General features: G+C 43.1%; 1 protein-coding gene across 5 annotated transcripts in view; it reads left to right on the top strand.

The window, feature by feature from the left end:
* Crebbp (CREB binding lysine acetyltransferase) overlaps window positions 1-14,985 on the top strand; it is a 132,287-nt gene that overhangs the window by 44,299 nt on the left and 73,003 nt on the right. For 4 of the 5 annotated variants that reach the window (XM_078024536.1, XM_078024538.1, XM_078024535.1 and 1 more), the window contains one exon: window positions 11,584-11,760. The exons of the other annotated variant lie outside the window; for it this stretch is intronic. In XM_078024536.1, the coding sequence (XP_077880662.1) occupies window positions 11,584-11,760 (177 nt within the window). The remainder of the gene's footprint in view (window positions 1-11,583; window positions 11,761-14,985) is intronic. 5 annotated transcript variants of the gene reach the window in all.

Genomic DNA, 14,985 nt, shown 5'->3' with positions numbered 1-14,985 from the left:
AAGCCTCTGAGATTACAGGTGTGTGTCACTGCGTCTGGCTGTATTTTTCTTTCTTTCTTTCTTTCTTTCTTTTCTTTTTTTTTTTTTGTTTTAAATTAGTCTTCTCTGTTGTTTCTTCATCTTTTGAAGGTCTGTAATAACATTCTAAAATGAAAATTTGGCCTTCTATAAGAGGTTCAAATAGTGGATATGAATGAATTGCAGCAATAAGAGATTTTTGTCTTAATACTTTTAAAAACAAAGGCATACTTATATATTGGTCTTTCCCCAAGAATATTTGGTTGTCTTTGATTTTCTTGGTGTGATATGCATTCTGACTATATAAAGGTTCACTTTTCCTTTTTGGTTGCAGGCTTTAAGAAAAATGTCTAGACCCTTCAACTAATGCCTGACTAGAACCAGGAATTGAATGCTGGTGACATTTTCTTGTCAGGGAGTACTTATCAGTACTTTATCAGTGGATGGCAATCTCTTACACGTTTTAGGATGAGAACGTGGCACTTGGTCTCAAGTGATATGATTGCAGTGGCTGCTTTGTTAACCAGGTGGAAACTTTTCATGTGCTCAGTAGTGAGCCATGTTATTCATTTGTGTTTTTTGCAAGTAATAAAGATTGAACTGGAGAACAGGCTAGCTTAAATTCTTCCTAGACCAGAGCAAGAGATCAGTAGCACTGAGAGATGTGGTCTTCAAACATTGTCTAGAATTACTGACTTGCTCATTGTTGCAGTTTGAGTGCATTCCTGTTTGTTTTTAACTGTAGAAGATCTGTTCATTTCAGAGTCCTACTTGATGTTAGAGCTTATTTTTGTGTGTGTGTGCATTCTGCATCTGGAAAGAGACCTTGAAGCTGCCCCAAGATTGTGTAGTGCCTTTTGTTTTTTCAGAGCGTTTTCCTACATGTTGCTGTGCCATTGAAGTTGGAAACAGGAAGTCAGAGCAACCCTGTGTGAATGGAGAGCAGGTATATAATCTCAGCAGTAAACAGATGTCCTGATCTGGTACAAGGAGGTGAGGCTTGGAGCACAGAGATAAGGACAGACCAGGGGGAGGTTACAGAGTGCATTTTCCCCTAAAACCAGGTACGGAGAGGGTCTTCATAAATCAGGAGTCATTGTCTGCTTGGCAGCTGTGCTCTCTGGGTTTTCAGGGAATGGCTTCACCTTGGTATTCTGCCCTGCCCTGGGGGTTTCTGCCCTGAAACCACAGTAAGCTGAGGAAGGAGCAGCCAGGAGGTGGAGAGGCTCTTGGATCATGTCCTTAGCTTTCAACTGGAGCAAGTCAAGTAACTTTTGTCCTGTTTGTCAGTGTGAGTGATGCTCTCTGAGCCAGTGCTTACCTTTTAAGACGAGTTACCAGCCTTAATAATCTACTCACTCCTGTTCCTTCTAGTCTGTTTTTATGTACATTTAAGTTATTTGAGTAGAGAGAGGCTTTGAAACTGCAAGAATAATGGGATATCCAGGCCCCTTCCTTAAGTGTCTCAATACATTCTCATTCTTGCCAACAATGCAGAGCACCTGCAGCTGAGCTTTATGTTGTTATGGCACAGCTCAAGGATGACTTCTTGAGCTCCTTTGAGATTCACCTCACAGTCATTGTGGTATCAGCTGTTGACAGCCTACATCTTATCTCTTTGTGGCTTATGTCTCTTACCTTGGACTATGGAGAACTTGGCCCCTTTGTATTGCCTGCCTCCATCACCATTTAGTACCTGTCCCCTGGAAGAGGCCTAGTCTGAGTCACTTTCCTGTTTGATAAGTGTTACCGTTACCACATCTTTTTCAAAGAGTGTTTATCCCAGGGCAGGGGGACCATGTGACAGCTGCTGGTTGGCCTTCTTGCCATGAGGACCTATTCCTTGTACCAATATATTCCAATAAAACCATGTTGCAATCTGAATTTGGTAACTAAACATGCTCAGGTGAATTCCTGATCCATTCTGTTGCTTGTTGCTTTCTGAAGCTCACACATCAGATTCAGACAGCAGGGATGGTTGTATCCTTGATGCACTAGGATCCAGTTGTGTGATTGCCGAGATGGCGGACTATTAGACAACAGACAACTCTAAGTGTCCTGCTTGTTTTTGTGTTTTGTTTTTTTCTTTCTTTCCTCCCAGTCTTCTCTTCAAAGACTGGTGGTAGATGTCTAATAGCAATGGCTGAGCCTCATTTATTTGGTCACATGAATAATACATTAGAGCAAAGTGTGACAATTTTGATAGCCATGTTATAGTCAGGGTGCATTTGATTTAAATTGCCACCCCAGAGTAATCTCTTGACAGTCACAATCAGTTTAGTCTAAGTAGTTGTATCCAGTGTCTGCTGACGGCTTCAATTAATACTTTAAATACTACCCTACAGCTAAACAGTGGGTCAGTCATTTGTCATTATCGACAGTATGTTTGAGTGGAGAATGACTTTAAAAACCAGTTTTTCCTCCTTAAAACAATGCTTTGTATAGATGTTTTGAATGATATAAAAAAGAAAATAAACACTCTAGTGTAATCACTATTAAACATTTTAACATTCTTTTCTCTTTATTGTGTGTGTGTGAATGCTTGCGCTACAGGATTGTGACTTTTGTGACCCTCTTTTTTTTTTTTTAAACTTAAAGGAACTTTTCCCCTGCCAGTAATCAAGAGTGACTTGCAGTCACACAGCCAGCTCACCAACCCCACCAGTCCCTTTTGCCCTAATGCCTTGACTGTGATCTCTCTGGGAGCCAGGTGTTAAGCTAGCTCCAGGCTTCCTCAGAGTCTCCTCATCAATATCACCTGTCAGGAGGACTTGATTTAAGATATTTTCCTGTGCCAGCTGTATTTTTGATAGGACTTTTCACAACTCAGTGTTTTATAAGAAGTTGAGCCACAGATGTTTTGAAATGACTGTACTACTCTCTGTGTGTGCTTTACCCTTCTTGTCATGGTGTTCAGCGTTCTAGGGCCACCGCCTTCTACTCATCTTCCTCTTGCCACCCTAGCCAGGAGGCTTTCCAGGAGGAGGTGACACAGAACCTTAATTGAGGATGTTCCCAAGGTTGTCTTCTAGGGCTTATCCCCTTGTACTGTTTCCTTGCTCCCATGGTAAAGTTGACAGCCTGTTTCAAGAACTCATTCTGGTTTCCTGTTCCATTGGAGAGGGGGTGCCCAGTTCTCAGAGTGTCAACCTTACCTTTTCCTTTGGCTCTTTTCCTCTCATATCTTCTTTCAGGTTACCCTTTTTTACTTTTCCTTGCTGTGGGTTCCTTCATTACCTTTACTCACATAACCTTGTTCCTTTGTGGCTTCCTCTGTGTATGTTTTCTGTCATTGTCATCAGTGAGTGAATTGTCAGGAGGAAGGTGCATTTCTGCTTGTCATGAGAGCTCTCTGCTGCAGAGGATTTGGGGTACATGCTTATTAGTTCATCTATCGACTTATGGCTAGCTCTCATCTCTGCTTCATTGTGCTATAGTTGAGCTTCAGTGTTAATTAAAAGAATTTTCATAGATTCTCTGTTTATATTTGAAACAAGTTTTTTTTTGTTATCTCCCCTCCCCCTGTTTTCCTTTCTTTCTTTCTTTGTTGTGTAGGGTATTGAACTCAAGGCTTTGTGCACACTCTACCACTGAGTTATATCCTCAACCCTTTTTATTTTGAGACTAGGTCTGGGTTGCCCAAGCTGGCTTTGAATTTGAAATCCTCCTGCCTCAGCTTCTTGAGTAGCTGGGATTATATTATCAGCATGTGTGCTGCTATGCCTGACTATTCCCCTTACCCCCTCTTCCCCTTTACTACTTCTCCATTGTCACTGTGGGTTAGGCCATACAGGGATGGACTGGGTTGGGCTAGGAATTATTAGTCCTCAAGAGGCTGCTCCTCTGTCCAGAGAATTAGGATTTGAAGGAATTGGGAAAAATAATCTACTAAGCTTGATCACTCTTTCTTTGGTTTATTTTGCCTCAGATTGTGCTTTCTATAAAGTATTCAGGACATGGATGCAGAGGCACAGAGCTGTGGAAGCTTTGTCCTTTTGCTGTGTGGACTATAGGAAGTGCTCCATGAGGTCCTGCTTTTCTGGAAAACTCACTGGCCATCACAGGGGCCCTATAGAGGGTAATGCTGGGGTGAGGTCTTTCAGGACCAGGTAGACTCAGGACCTCGAATTGTTACTCCCCTCGAATAGCTGCTTCTCCTAGGAGTCCTAACCTCACATAAATCAAGCACATATTGAAACCAAAGCCATCAGAGTTTAGGATCAGAAGGAACTTTAAAAGTTACCCAGTGATCATCTAAATTCTCCTCTGTTTTATACATGAGGAAAACTAAAGCTTAGAGGAGCAAGAAGTTTATCCCCACTACATGGCTGGTTAGAAGAGGCTTAGAAATCATCTTTCCACCATTCTCGGCTGGGTGAGTGTTTTTGCTTGTGAATTAATGAAGACTGCACTCTGGGGAGCTGGAATTTCCCGAGGCCCTGGTCTCTTGAACTATAGCACTGATATTAGGGTGCCAGCTTCTTTATCAAAAGATCTCTAGGCTTGAGTATCCATTGCTCTAAGTCTCAGTTTGGTCACAGCTTCCTGAAAGAAGACATGTTATCCAAGTGAAGCGTGATGAGAGTTGCTAGATATTTCTTATTCACCTTTCAGTTAGAATTTCTCTCTTCAAGGGAAGTCTTCAGACCTGGGATGTGGTTTCCTGAGTGCTCTCCAAGGTGGCAGCTGTAAGAATGGGGTCAAGTGCCCAGGTGCTCTTGCCCAGTTCTGCCCAGGGGCACTCTGGCCAGCTAGTGCTGCCTGTGGCATTATCAGTGGTGGCCTCTGTCCTTTACTCTCCATTTGCCAAGTTGAGGTGCTGGAAAGATTCCAGGAGCAAGCAGTGACAGCGGACAACTGAATACAGTCGTGTCTTTCCATGAAAACTGCTTTTCTTGGCTTCCTTCCAACACTAGTAGGTTGCCAAAAGAAAATGCTTTTGGCTTTACAAATGATGTGGCCATAGTTTCAGTTAGTTCTGGTTCTTCATGTCATTGAAAAGAATGAATACTTTGGCCCGCAAATGGTTTACAAATACTTGGTTATTACAAACTGAATGGTGGTGTTCTTACACACCTTATATACATTTGTAGTTTTTAAGTGTATTCCAGTGATTGGGGAAGATGTTGAAAACCTCAACTCAACAAACGTGTCAGGGCAGGCTGAACCGTATCTAAGAGTGCTTGTGATGGCGTGGTCACTTATGAGAGGGAGGCACATCAATTTTTTTCTTCATGAGAGCATTCTTGTTCAATTTGTCCACATTTTGGTATAAATCTCAACCCAGGGATGTTAGATCAGGGTAGTTTGATTACACTGCTTATGATATATTCTAAGTTTGAAGTGAATATTCTGAATTAATTGTTTTTAAAGCTGGCAAACAAGCGAGAGTAAAGACTGGAAAAGCTGGTAATGCACCAGGACAGTTTGGAAATAGTGGCCTCTTGAGTATCTGTATAAGGAGTAAATTCACAGGGCTGTCACAGGGCTTTTGATGTTGCTGTGAGCACATGTCATGATTAAATGCAGTGAGTCCACCTGGCCTGGCTGCCCACTCCTCACCATCAGTGTTCCTGGAAACTTCTTTATTTCATTTATTACCATAGGTGTACTTAGAAACATAAAGTATAAAGCGACCCGTCCTAAAGTCTCAGAATAATCATGGTGCTGGAGCAGCTGACACCATAACACTCTTGCATGTCAGCTCCTCTTCTGGGTGCTTCACATGTGAGTTTGTGTCATCTGCACAGAGCCCTAAGAAGTACAGTTATCTCCAGTTTTCAGATGTTAAGATCATGGCACAGAGAAATTTAAATACATTTCCAAAGGTGACATAGTAAGTGGCAGAGCCACTGTTAAGACTAAGTAAATATCTCAAGTCCATATATCTGACCATGAGGTTGTCCCACTTCTCTGAATAAAATCATACCATCACTGTGTTCCAGTAGAACTTTTTCATTTCCTGCCCCCCCCGCCCCCAAAATGGGCATTGTTCTGGCTTTGTCCCATGGCAGTATTTTGGTCTTTGTAGACAGAGCCTATGTCTCTGGCCGGTGGTACTCATTCAAGTCCAGTCTGCTTGGAGGGCCTCAGTGGGAAGGGGACACCCTCATGGTTCAGGGTCTCTGTACTGGAGATGTGTAGAGCTTTGGGATGAGTTCTTGAGCTGATTTGGTGTATTCTGAGCTTTCTGGCTGATCCTTTCCTCATGAATAAAGTGGCAGGTTTAATACCCTGACTTAACTGGTCATCCCCACAAACCTTATTGCTTATATATCCCCCCCCCCTTTATGCTTTCTGACCAACAAAGCTCTGCTTCCTCTGAGCACTCTACTGTGGTGTGGTTTTAAGTGTATTTCAAGGTGTGAGGAAACTGAAGTAGTCAACTTTTGAAAAAGCAGTGTGATTAGTGGTCTCACTGAAACCACATCAAACTCAGCATTGCCACTGGATGTGTTTCCTAAGGCCCCGCTGAGTCAAGTGAGGTCCTGCATTGGCAGCACTGTCTACTTGTCCTTCTGCTCCTGCTGGTTGCACAGTATCCCTTCAGGCATTTAGCTGTGTTGGACTCTTTCTGTGAGTGCCTGTTCCAAGCAGTTTCCTGGAGGAATTGGTTTGTGACTAGGTGGTTTCCATACCCAGGCAGTGCCTCTGGGGAAGGAGACTGTGTGCTAATTCTCCCGCAAGTGGCATATGGTCCTATGAGTGGCACATGGTCCTGTGAGATCAGGATTAGTCTTGCTCTTCCTTGAGCTTTGTGGGGAAATTGAATAATGTTCTTTTCCCCTCCAAAACGAATGTCGTACAAAACTTTGCATAGGTGTCATTAACCAGACTTCTCTCTCGTGTCCCTACCAACTGCCTAGGTAGTCCCTACCCATTGTTTCCTCCCCGTAGAGCCTGGACTGCTGTAGTGTAGTCCTGGGTGAAGAAAGTGCCTCTCTGTGGCTTGCTAACACTGCAGAAGCCTGTTCTAGGGAGAAGCTTCTCTTGTGTGATCTGCCTGCACTCTTTCAGTCTCATCTTTCCACTCAGTGCTAGTCCTCCTTAACCCCTAGATAGTTCTCAGATTTCTGTCCACTGCCTTCTTTATAGACTGGGTCTTACTTGATGAATTAGGTGGGAAATGTGAGCAGTAGGGATGTTCCCCTGATTAATGCAGTGGATACAGAGATCTTTCTGCCCTTTTAGGGGTCCAGAGCATGTTTTCTTACTAATATTTTAATAGCTGTCATATCATTATAAGTAGAGAATTATATTTGTCCTCTACACCAAAGTAAACAGAGAAGGCTTTCTGAAGTCAGAGATGATGACCACTGAGGCTGATGGTTCAGTATTTTGGATCCCAGGTGAGAGGCTCTGGATTAGAGCATGGATGGAACTTTGCACCAACGCCAAAGATCTGCTGGCCCAGGAGGTGTGGCACAGTTGACCCAGACTGCTAGACTGCTCTCCTGTCTTGCTTCCATCACACACAAAACTGTCATTCTGTAAAATCAACTTAAAGGGTATATGCTTATTTTGCCCAACTTTTCAGCATGGGTAAGTGAACTGTCTGTCAATTCATTTTAGTAACTCAGGTCTGTGGAAGTTCAGAAGATGGTTAGAAAGAGTCCTGATGTTCTTTGACCATCTCCTTCCTTGGGCTCTGTTTCCTGAGGGCTTGAGGGCAGTGATGTCTTGGGAATGTTCATTTTGGGTTCTTTCCACAAGTACGAAGTACCCACTATGTGCTGATATGCGTTAGAGTTACAGAGGAGACACATGTTCAAGGAGGGCAGTACTTTTTATCCTGGTTTTGAGTCCAAGACAGACTCAGGATGGGTCATCATAAATATTATTTATGATAGATAATGCCAGTTGTGTAGTGCTCTGCCTCACCATATCTGCCAGAAGAGGAGAAGCATAGTTCACCCTTCTATGTTGTTGACTGTCTCTTGATTATATGCCACACATTAGGACCCAAGCTGCTTTTGGTCGATGGCTGGGTGCTGCTGCCAGTTTGCTGCAGGTGCCTTTGTATTAGTAAGAAAGAATAGAGTGGGCCTTGCTCTTGGGCTCTAAAGGAGCTGTGGTTGTCAGGTCTCATAACTTGGTCATGCTAAGTAAGGGTCATTACTGTCCCTCACCCCACCCCATTTCGTCCTTAGGGTGGGTAAGTTCTAGTCTGGTATTCATATCCTCCCTCCCCCAATCTTCTCTTGTGTGTTCTTTCCTTATGCACAGGAATTGTAGATTACGTATTTTTATTCTTTCAGTGAAGAGACAAGCAGGTGTTCAAATGACTGATACACTTCATCATCACAGTGCTTTTTTGTTGGACAATTTGATAGAGCTTAAGGTATTATTTAATCGATGTCATTATGAGAGAGATTTTTTTAAGGTTCTTATTGCAGTTAGATTTTTCTGAGATTGAACGTAAATTAAATGCATGAGTATGAAGGGCTGTTTGGAAGGACAGAGTAGAAACACTTAAACACGAATGGGCCGTTGGAGGGTGCTAGCATTCCATTGTTGTTTACCTGTTAGCGTGTCCCTTTCATAGTCATGAGTACTCCCTGTTTCTTTTCTGTTCTGCTTTTTGGATTTTACTGAAAAGATTACTTCAGAAGTTCTCTAGAAGTCTTACACCAAATTTTGATGAACTTCAGTGGAAAATAAAGCCACATTCACTAGATAATCATCAAGTAACTGTACGGAAATTAAATGAAGGTTTTTAATTAATTGAAGTGACATTAGGATTTTACTATTTCATTTTGAGTATATGTGCTCCAAGTACACATGTGTTAGCCTAGGCTTGAGGACCACAGATGTTCAATTTGATTAATAAAGAATAGATATAGAATAAGAATTTAGAAATTTAGAATCTCAGAAGCAAATGGCTTATCCCTTAAACTTCAACTGAGGACTGGAGTGTGGCCCTGAGTTCTTCCTGACTTTCCCTGGAGACATTTTGGGGTGAGTCAAGGATAGCCTGCTTGAAGGTGATCAGTGGGCCTTTGGAGGACTGTGGCCTCCTTGGCCTTGTTGTTTACTGACCCTGAGCTGACTAAGGAAAGTCTGGGGCCAGACACTAGGTTTGTTTGCTTTTGTCATGGCTCGGGTTGAACCTCTGTGAGGTGGATGTTTCTTATATGCCATATGTGACCTTTGACTTTGCTGTGGCATTTAACCTTTTAAAAGGTTTTGTCCAAGGAGAAAAGATGCAGAGAAATTTCCTAAAGAAATCTATTATAGTGCTTCTAAACACAAGGTTCCTCTTTGAAATTGACCATGTAGCAAGTACTGCATAGTCTGACCAGGTGGTATTATTACCCTACTGACCAGATATACCCATCCCATTTTCTTAACTTTGTCAAAATGATCATTGGAATGCTGTCAGAAATGCAAAGTTTTAGAAGTGGATCTTCAAAACAGGTCAGACATGCTGGGTGCAGTGGCATATGCCTATAACCCCAGCTGCTGGGTTTCCCTTTCTTCGCTGAAGGGGCATTTAGTGTCAGTAGAAAGACCCTTCACCATGTACCACCTGCCAGCCACATTGGTTGCTTGATGCTAGTCAAATCCTAATTAATCAGAAACTTCCAAATGACATTGATTTCTTATTTGCCAGATTTGTGGTATAAGGGGCAAGCTCCATGGTGAGTAGGAAAGCTTGTCTCCTGGTGCTCAGCACTGGGCTTGGCTCACAGGAGAACCTTGGTGAATGCTGTTGACAAGGAGGACAAGTTGAGGAGGATGACTGAGGTCATGTATTCTGATATAAGTGGTCCAAAGTAGACAAATAGAGGAATTAGAAAAGTTTAACTGTATAATATTTGTTAACATTTTCAAATTCTGGGCTTTTAAGAACTTGCTAACTAGAATTTAGCACAGTACTTTCTGAAAATATATCTACTGCTTCAGTCTGAGTTTCAGATAACACTTGACAGAACCTAGCTGAGAATTTGCTCACTGTAGTTTCACATTGATGAACTCTCCTGAGCTGAAGGTTGAGGCTCATTGGTGAGCGTGGTGAAGGATTTATGTTTCAGTTTACTCACATGGAACACATAGGGCAAAAGTGGTAGCTAGAAAGATATCACTTTCAGAAAGGTGAGAAATGCCAACTCTGAGGGCTCAGGGTAGAGGGAAGCCACCTGTGTATAAGAATGCATACAGCAATATCTTTTTGGTTGAAGTACTTTTGGTGCTGTGTGTTTGGTTCTGTGTGTAGACCTATTTTAGCAGAAAGGGGACATTTGGAGTTAGCGGTGTTTCACGTTGGTTTGTTGGCAGTGTAGACTTTTAGAGCTGAAAGAAATAACATGGCTTGTCTTGTTCAAGACATTCACATTGCAGATAAGGAGATGGAAATTCTCAGAGGGATCTAAATTACCCAGAGTGGATGTGCTGGTATGTAGTCACTATGTGAGGCTGGTGGTGAGTTCTTGGATGGAAACTCACTCCTGGGGTTCTTTCCTGTCCAGACATCAAACAGACATCAAACATTTCTGGATGCTAGAAATATAGAGCAAGTGTTGGACAGCTTGTGAGAAAACAAAGGCAAGTAGCTCAGACATCCAGCTTCTTAATGATTAGTCTCTGTTCCTCCCCAAGGGGACAAGAAAGCATCAGGGTAATGTGTTGGGGATTCCTAATGTACCTAAGGAGGCTGGAACTTATGTGACCCGAGGAAACTGACCTGGGTCTGTGGTTGGTCTCCTGGAGGCATAGCTGAAAATTCCTCCTTCCCACTTTTGCCTAATCTACCATATATTTAGTTTTATTTCACTTTTTTCTTTTTTATTTTCTTTCGTAGTAGTGAGGGTGGAATCCAGGGATCATGCATACTAGGCAATTGCTCTATCACTGAGCTATATCCTCGGCCATACCCCCCCCCCTTTCCGAGACAGGATTTTATTAATTTGATAAGGCTAGCCTCAAACTTGTGATCCTCCTGCCTCAGCCTCCAAAGGATTATAGATGTGTATCCATGCCTGGTTTGCTTTAATTTTTTTAAAAAAATTTATTAGGGGAAATTTCCAGCATGTATACTATTAGAGGGGACGATGTAGTCCTGTCTACTTAGTATATTTGGCAGTTACTAACCCTTGTATGCATGCCCCTCTTGCTGCCACCAGCTATCTTGCTGAGTCATTTTAAGGCAAATCCAAGATATCATTTCATTACCAATATTTCTACTTTGCATTTTGAACTAATGAACACTTAGTTCACATCTGAACCAACTCCCTGAGATTCTGGAGGGATCCATATCTGGGAAGGAGGAATATGGCTGAGAGTGAGGGAGAAAAGTCCTGCCTCTTTTGGGGTAGTGTTTAGGATGGGACATAACTGTTTGAAGCTTCTTCTAGACTTCTCCCTGAAGTGATAGCTTTGAGCAACTTGCTGTGTTTATAATCCCGATTGTGGACTCTGATAATGAGCCTTTAGTTTGTAATTGAAATGAGGATTTCATAGGAAATAAACAATTTTTCCATCATTGGATCAAGTGAACATTTCTGAGGTCCTTCCTTTAATGTATGTTTGCATTGTGACAGTTGATCTTACCTGTTTTTGTTTCAGATGGGAATGACTGGTAACACAAGTCCATTTGGACAGCCTTTCAGTCAACCTGGAGGGCAGCAAATGGGAGCCACTGGAGTGAACCCCCAATTATCCAGCAAACAGAGCATGGTCAATAGTTTGCCTACCTTCCCTACAGACATCAAGAATACTTCAGTCACCAATGTGCCAAATATGGTAAGGTGCCCTTGGTGCTCAGTGCTGTGGGACTTGGTGTGGGTGCTTTGACATATGGATTTTATTGCACCGACAGTGTGTTGAGTGGGTGATAGGAAGATAACCCATATTTCTTATGATTAAGTTACTCTCTAAGTGATCTTTACATTTTCTGTGATGAGCTGACAGCAGGAGGGATAGCCACTCCTCACAGACTTCCTTTGTTTATGAAGAAAATATACATAAGTGAACTACTTTACTTTTCTTTGCAGAATCAGCAACAGTGGCTTTTTGTTAGTTTGCTATTTGTTAGTGATTTGAAGCTATCAGTAAAAGTTCATCAATTTGTGTTATGGTCAAACAGATGACATTTGTCTTCCAACGACTTCGTTTTGTTGATAAGACAGATCTTGTGCCTGAGTTGATGGATGATTTCACATCTTCATTCTCCCTATAAAACAGGAACAGTCCCCGAACCCTCTAACCTAACTAATCAAGATATTAGTGGGAAAATACCTCCCTTTGCACCACAAAGTAAAATCTTTGTTAATTCAGATCATGGAGGAAGCAATGCCTACTGTGATCCATCCTCACTGTATACACCCCAACTGTTGAACATCTGATTTGTGTTTGGTGATTGGTCAAGCCCTGAACAGACAACTGTCTTCTTTCCTGGGCTTATTGCCAGTGGTCAGACCTTCTAAGCTTGCCACTCACATATTTCTGCAGTAGCAATTTGGGAAGTCTTAGAAGAAAGCCAGAGGATTATGTTCAAAAACATTTGTCATCTGCCCTACCCCTGCCTCAGTTCTAGGGATCAAACCCAGGGGCACTTTACTACTGAGCCCAGGCCTCTTAATTTTTAATTAAAAAAACATATTTTTAGCTGTAGATGAACACAATGTGTTTATTTTGTTTGTTTATTTTTATGAGGTGCTGAGAATCGAACCCAGTCTTCACACATGCTAGGCAAGTACTCCACCTCTGAGCTACAGCCCCAGCCCTGATTTTTAATTTCGAGACAGGGTCTTCTCCTTAAGTTACCCAGATTGGCCTCAAACTCATGATTTTCTTGCCTCAGTTTATTGAGTAGCTGGGATTACAGATATGGGCCACTGTGCCTAGCTTTCCTTTCTCCTTTAAAATTCTATTTGAGGTTGGGAATATAGCTCACTAGTAGAGTGCTTTCCTACCATGTGCTAGTCCTGGGGTTCAAGCACCACAGGGCAGAAAAAAAAAATCTGGCTGCTGGCCCCACTTCACCCTCCCTTCTTTACCTACACTTGACTAATACAGTCCCTCTACTCTGCCAGCCTGGGCTACTGCTTTGTAGGACTGAATCTGCTGGCTGTGGTCTACTCATCAAGATAGTGGACAGAGGCTTCTTTCCTTCCTGTACTAGGGCTGCAGGGCCTCTCTGCCCTGGGGACTCTCAGTTCTCTGTTACAGGGCCTCTTGGACCCTTGGGGATATTTAACAGCGTCTCTGGCCACCTCCCATGAGATAGATGCCCATGGCCCTCTCTCCCTACTCCATTTGTAGCAATCAGAAATGTGTCCAGATATTGACATAAGTTCCCTAGGGGCACAGTCTGGTGCGCTCACATACACGTGCGCACACACCCACCATTTGGAACTCCTGTGGAGAGTGATTGGGGGAAGCAGTAACAGTGAAATCTCATTCTTTGGTCTGTCTTTTGGAGTCTAACCATTTCCCTCCCTTACTCTCTTCTCACCTTCCCCTTTCTCTCTCTTGGGCTTCCCAGGATCATGGTAAACTGAGGAAGCATTCTTGTCCACGGGAATTGGGGGCCACTTTCCCACAAAAGCCCATATGGACTTAAGGAGAGAGATCTACCATAGATGTCCTCAAAGGGCAAAATTGAGTGACTACTTCTGCTGTTGGCCTGGACCCTTTATTTTGGAGGCTCCAGGATAGGATGAGCTCCCTCACGCCTGGGAAGCAGCATGATCCCAGTGTGGCCTTCAGTGCCCTGCTGGAGGTAGGAACCGGAGTGGCTGGCAGGGAGGTTGGACATGAGCACACATGGTTTGCCTGGCATCTTTTGAAGTGTTCATGCCCTCTGATTAACCTTATTCCTGCAGTGGCCTCTGAGAGGCATCATTACAGGCCCCATTTTATAGATGAGGATGTTAAGCTTGAGGGAGTTTGGTTTGTTCAAGACTGTATAGCTTTCTGTCTGTAAAGCTCTCTCTCTTTTTTTTTTGGTACCAGGGATTGAACTCAGGGTCACTCAACCACTGAGCCACATCCCCCAGCCCTATTTTGTATTTTATTTAGAAACAGGGTCTCCCCGAGTTGCTGAACACCTCCCTGTTGCTGAGGCTGGCTTTGAACTCCTGATCCTCCTGTCTCAGCTTCCCAAACTGCTGGGATTACAGGCATGTGCCACCAAACCCAGCTGTAAAGCTCTTTCTAATTAAGCCTGGATGTCATGCTTCAGAAGCCCTGGGGACCCCTGGGAATGCCCCCCTTGCCTGTGCTTACTCGGCTTGTTTGCAGTTCCTCCATTTTGCTTTGTGATCTTCCTCAAATTTTCTCCATTATATCTGGCCTCTTGAAATCCACAGATTTTTGCATTATGCAGAAAAGTGGTTACAGAAAAACTAGGTCTGTTCAATGAAAAAAAGGAAAATAAGCCTTGATCTCACTTGTACTTCTTTTCATGTTTTGGGTAACCTTTGGAATTTGACTAGACTTGGTACCAAACAGTTTAGGTATGAACTTTGATGCCAAATTACATTGTACCAGGTCAGGCTCTGATGGAATAATTTAAGTTACATGGTCATTGACCTAGGAGCTCTTGCTTTTCTGTCTTTTGGGTTTCTACAGGATTCCAACTTTGCTGAGTGGTGTTAAGAAAGGGAAAGGATGGGGTCTTTCTGTTAATTTGTCCCATTTTGGGGGTCCTTCTATGTGCCCGAGTACTGGTGTGGGCATCCAGAATACAGGTGTGAATGTTGCAGGGTATGCTCCTCTTTCGTGAAATTAGGACTGCAGTGGTGACAGAAAATAAGTAGAAAACTGTGGGAGACCAACCTTACCCGGGACTGAGTCACACTCCCCGGCTCGGTGCTGAGGTGCTCAGTCACAGAAATTTGGCAGAGATTTCCCCGACCCTTCTTGGGTTCGAGGGTTGGTGTCTCCTGCATGGATGTGTCTTGCTACAGCCCCATGGGTGAAGCTACGCTCACCTGTTCCTTTGTAATATAACCCCTTGCCCTG

This window comes from Ictidomys tridecemlineatus, chromosome 10, assembly GCF_052094955.1.
Source record: "Ictidomys tridecemlineatus isolate mIctTri1 chromosome 10, mIctTri1.hap1, whole genome shotgun sequence".
Taxonomy (NCBI): Eukaryota; Metazoa; Chordata; class Mammalia; order Rodentia; family Sciuridae; genus Ictidomys; species Ictidomys tridecemlineatus.
Note: the sequence above shows the minus strand (reverse complement) of the source record. Positions and strands in the feature narration are given on the sequence as shown.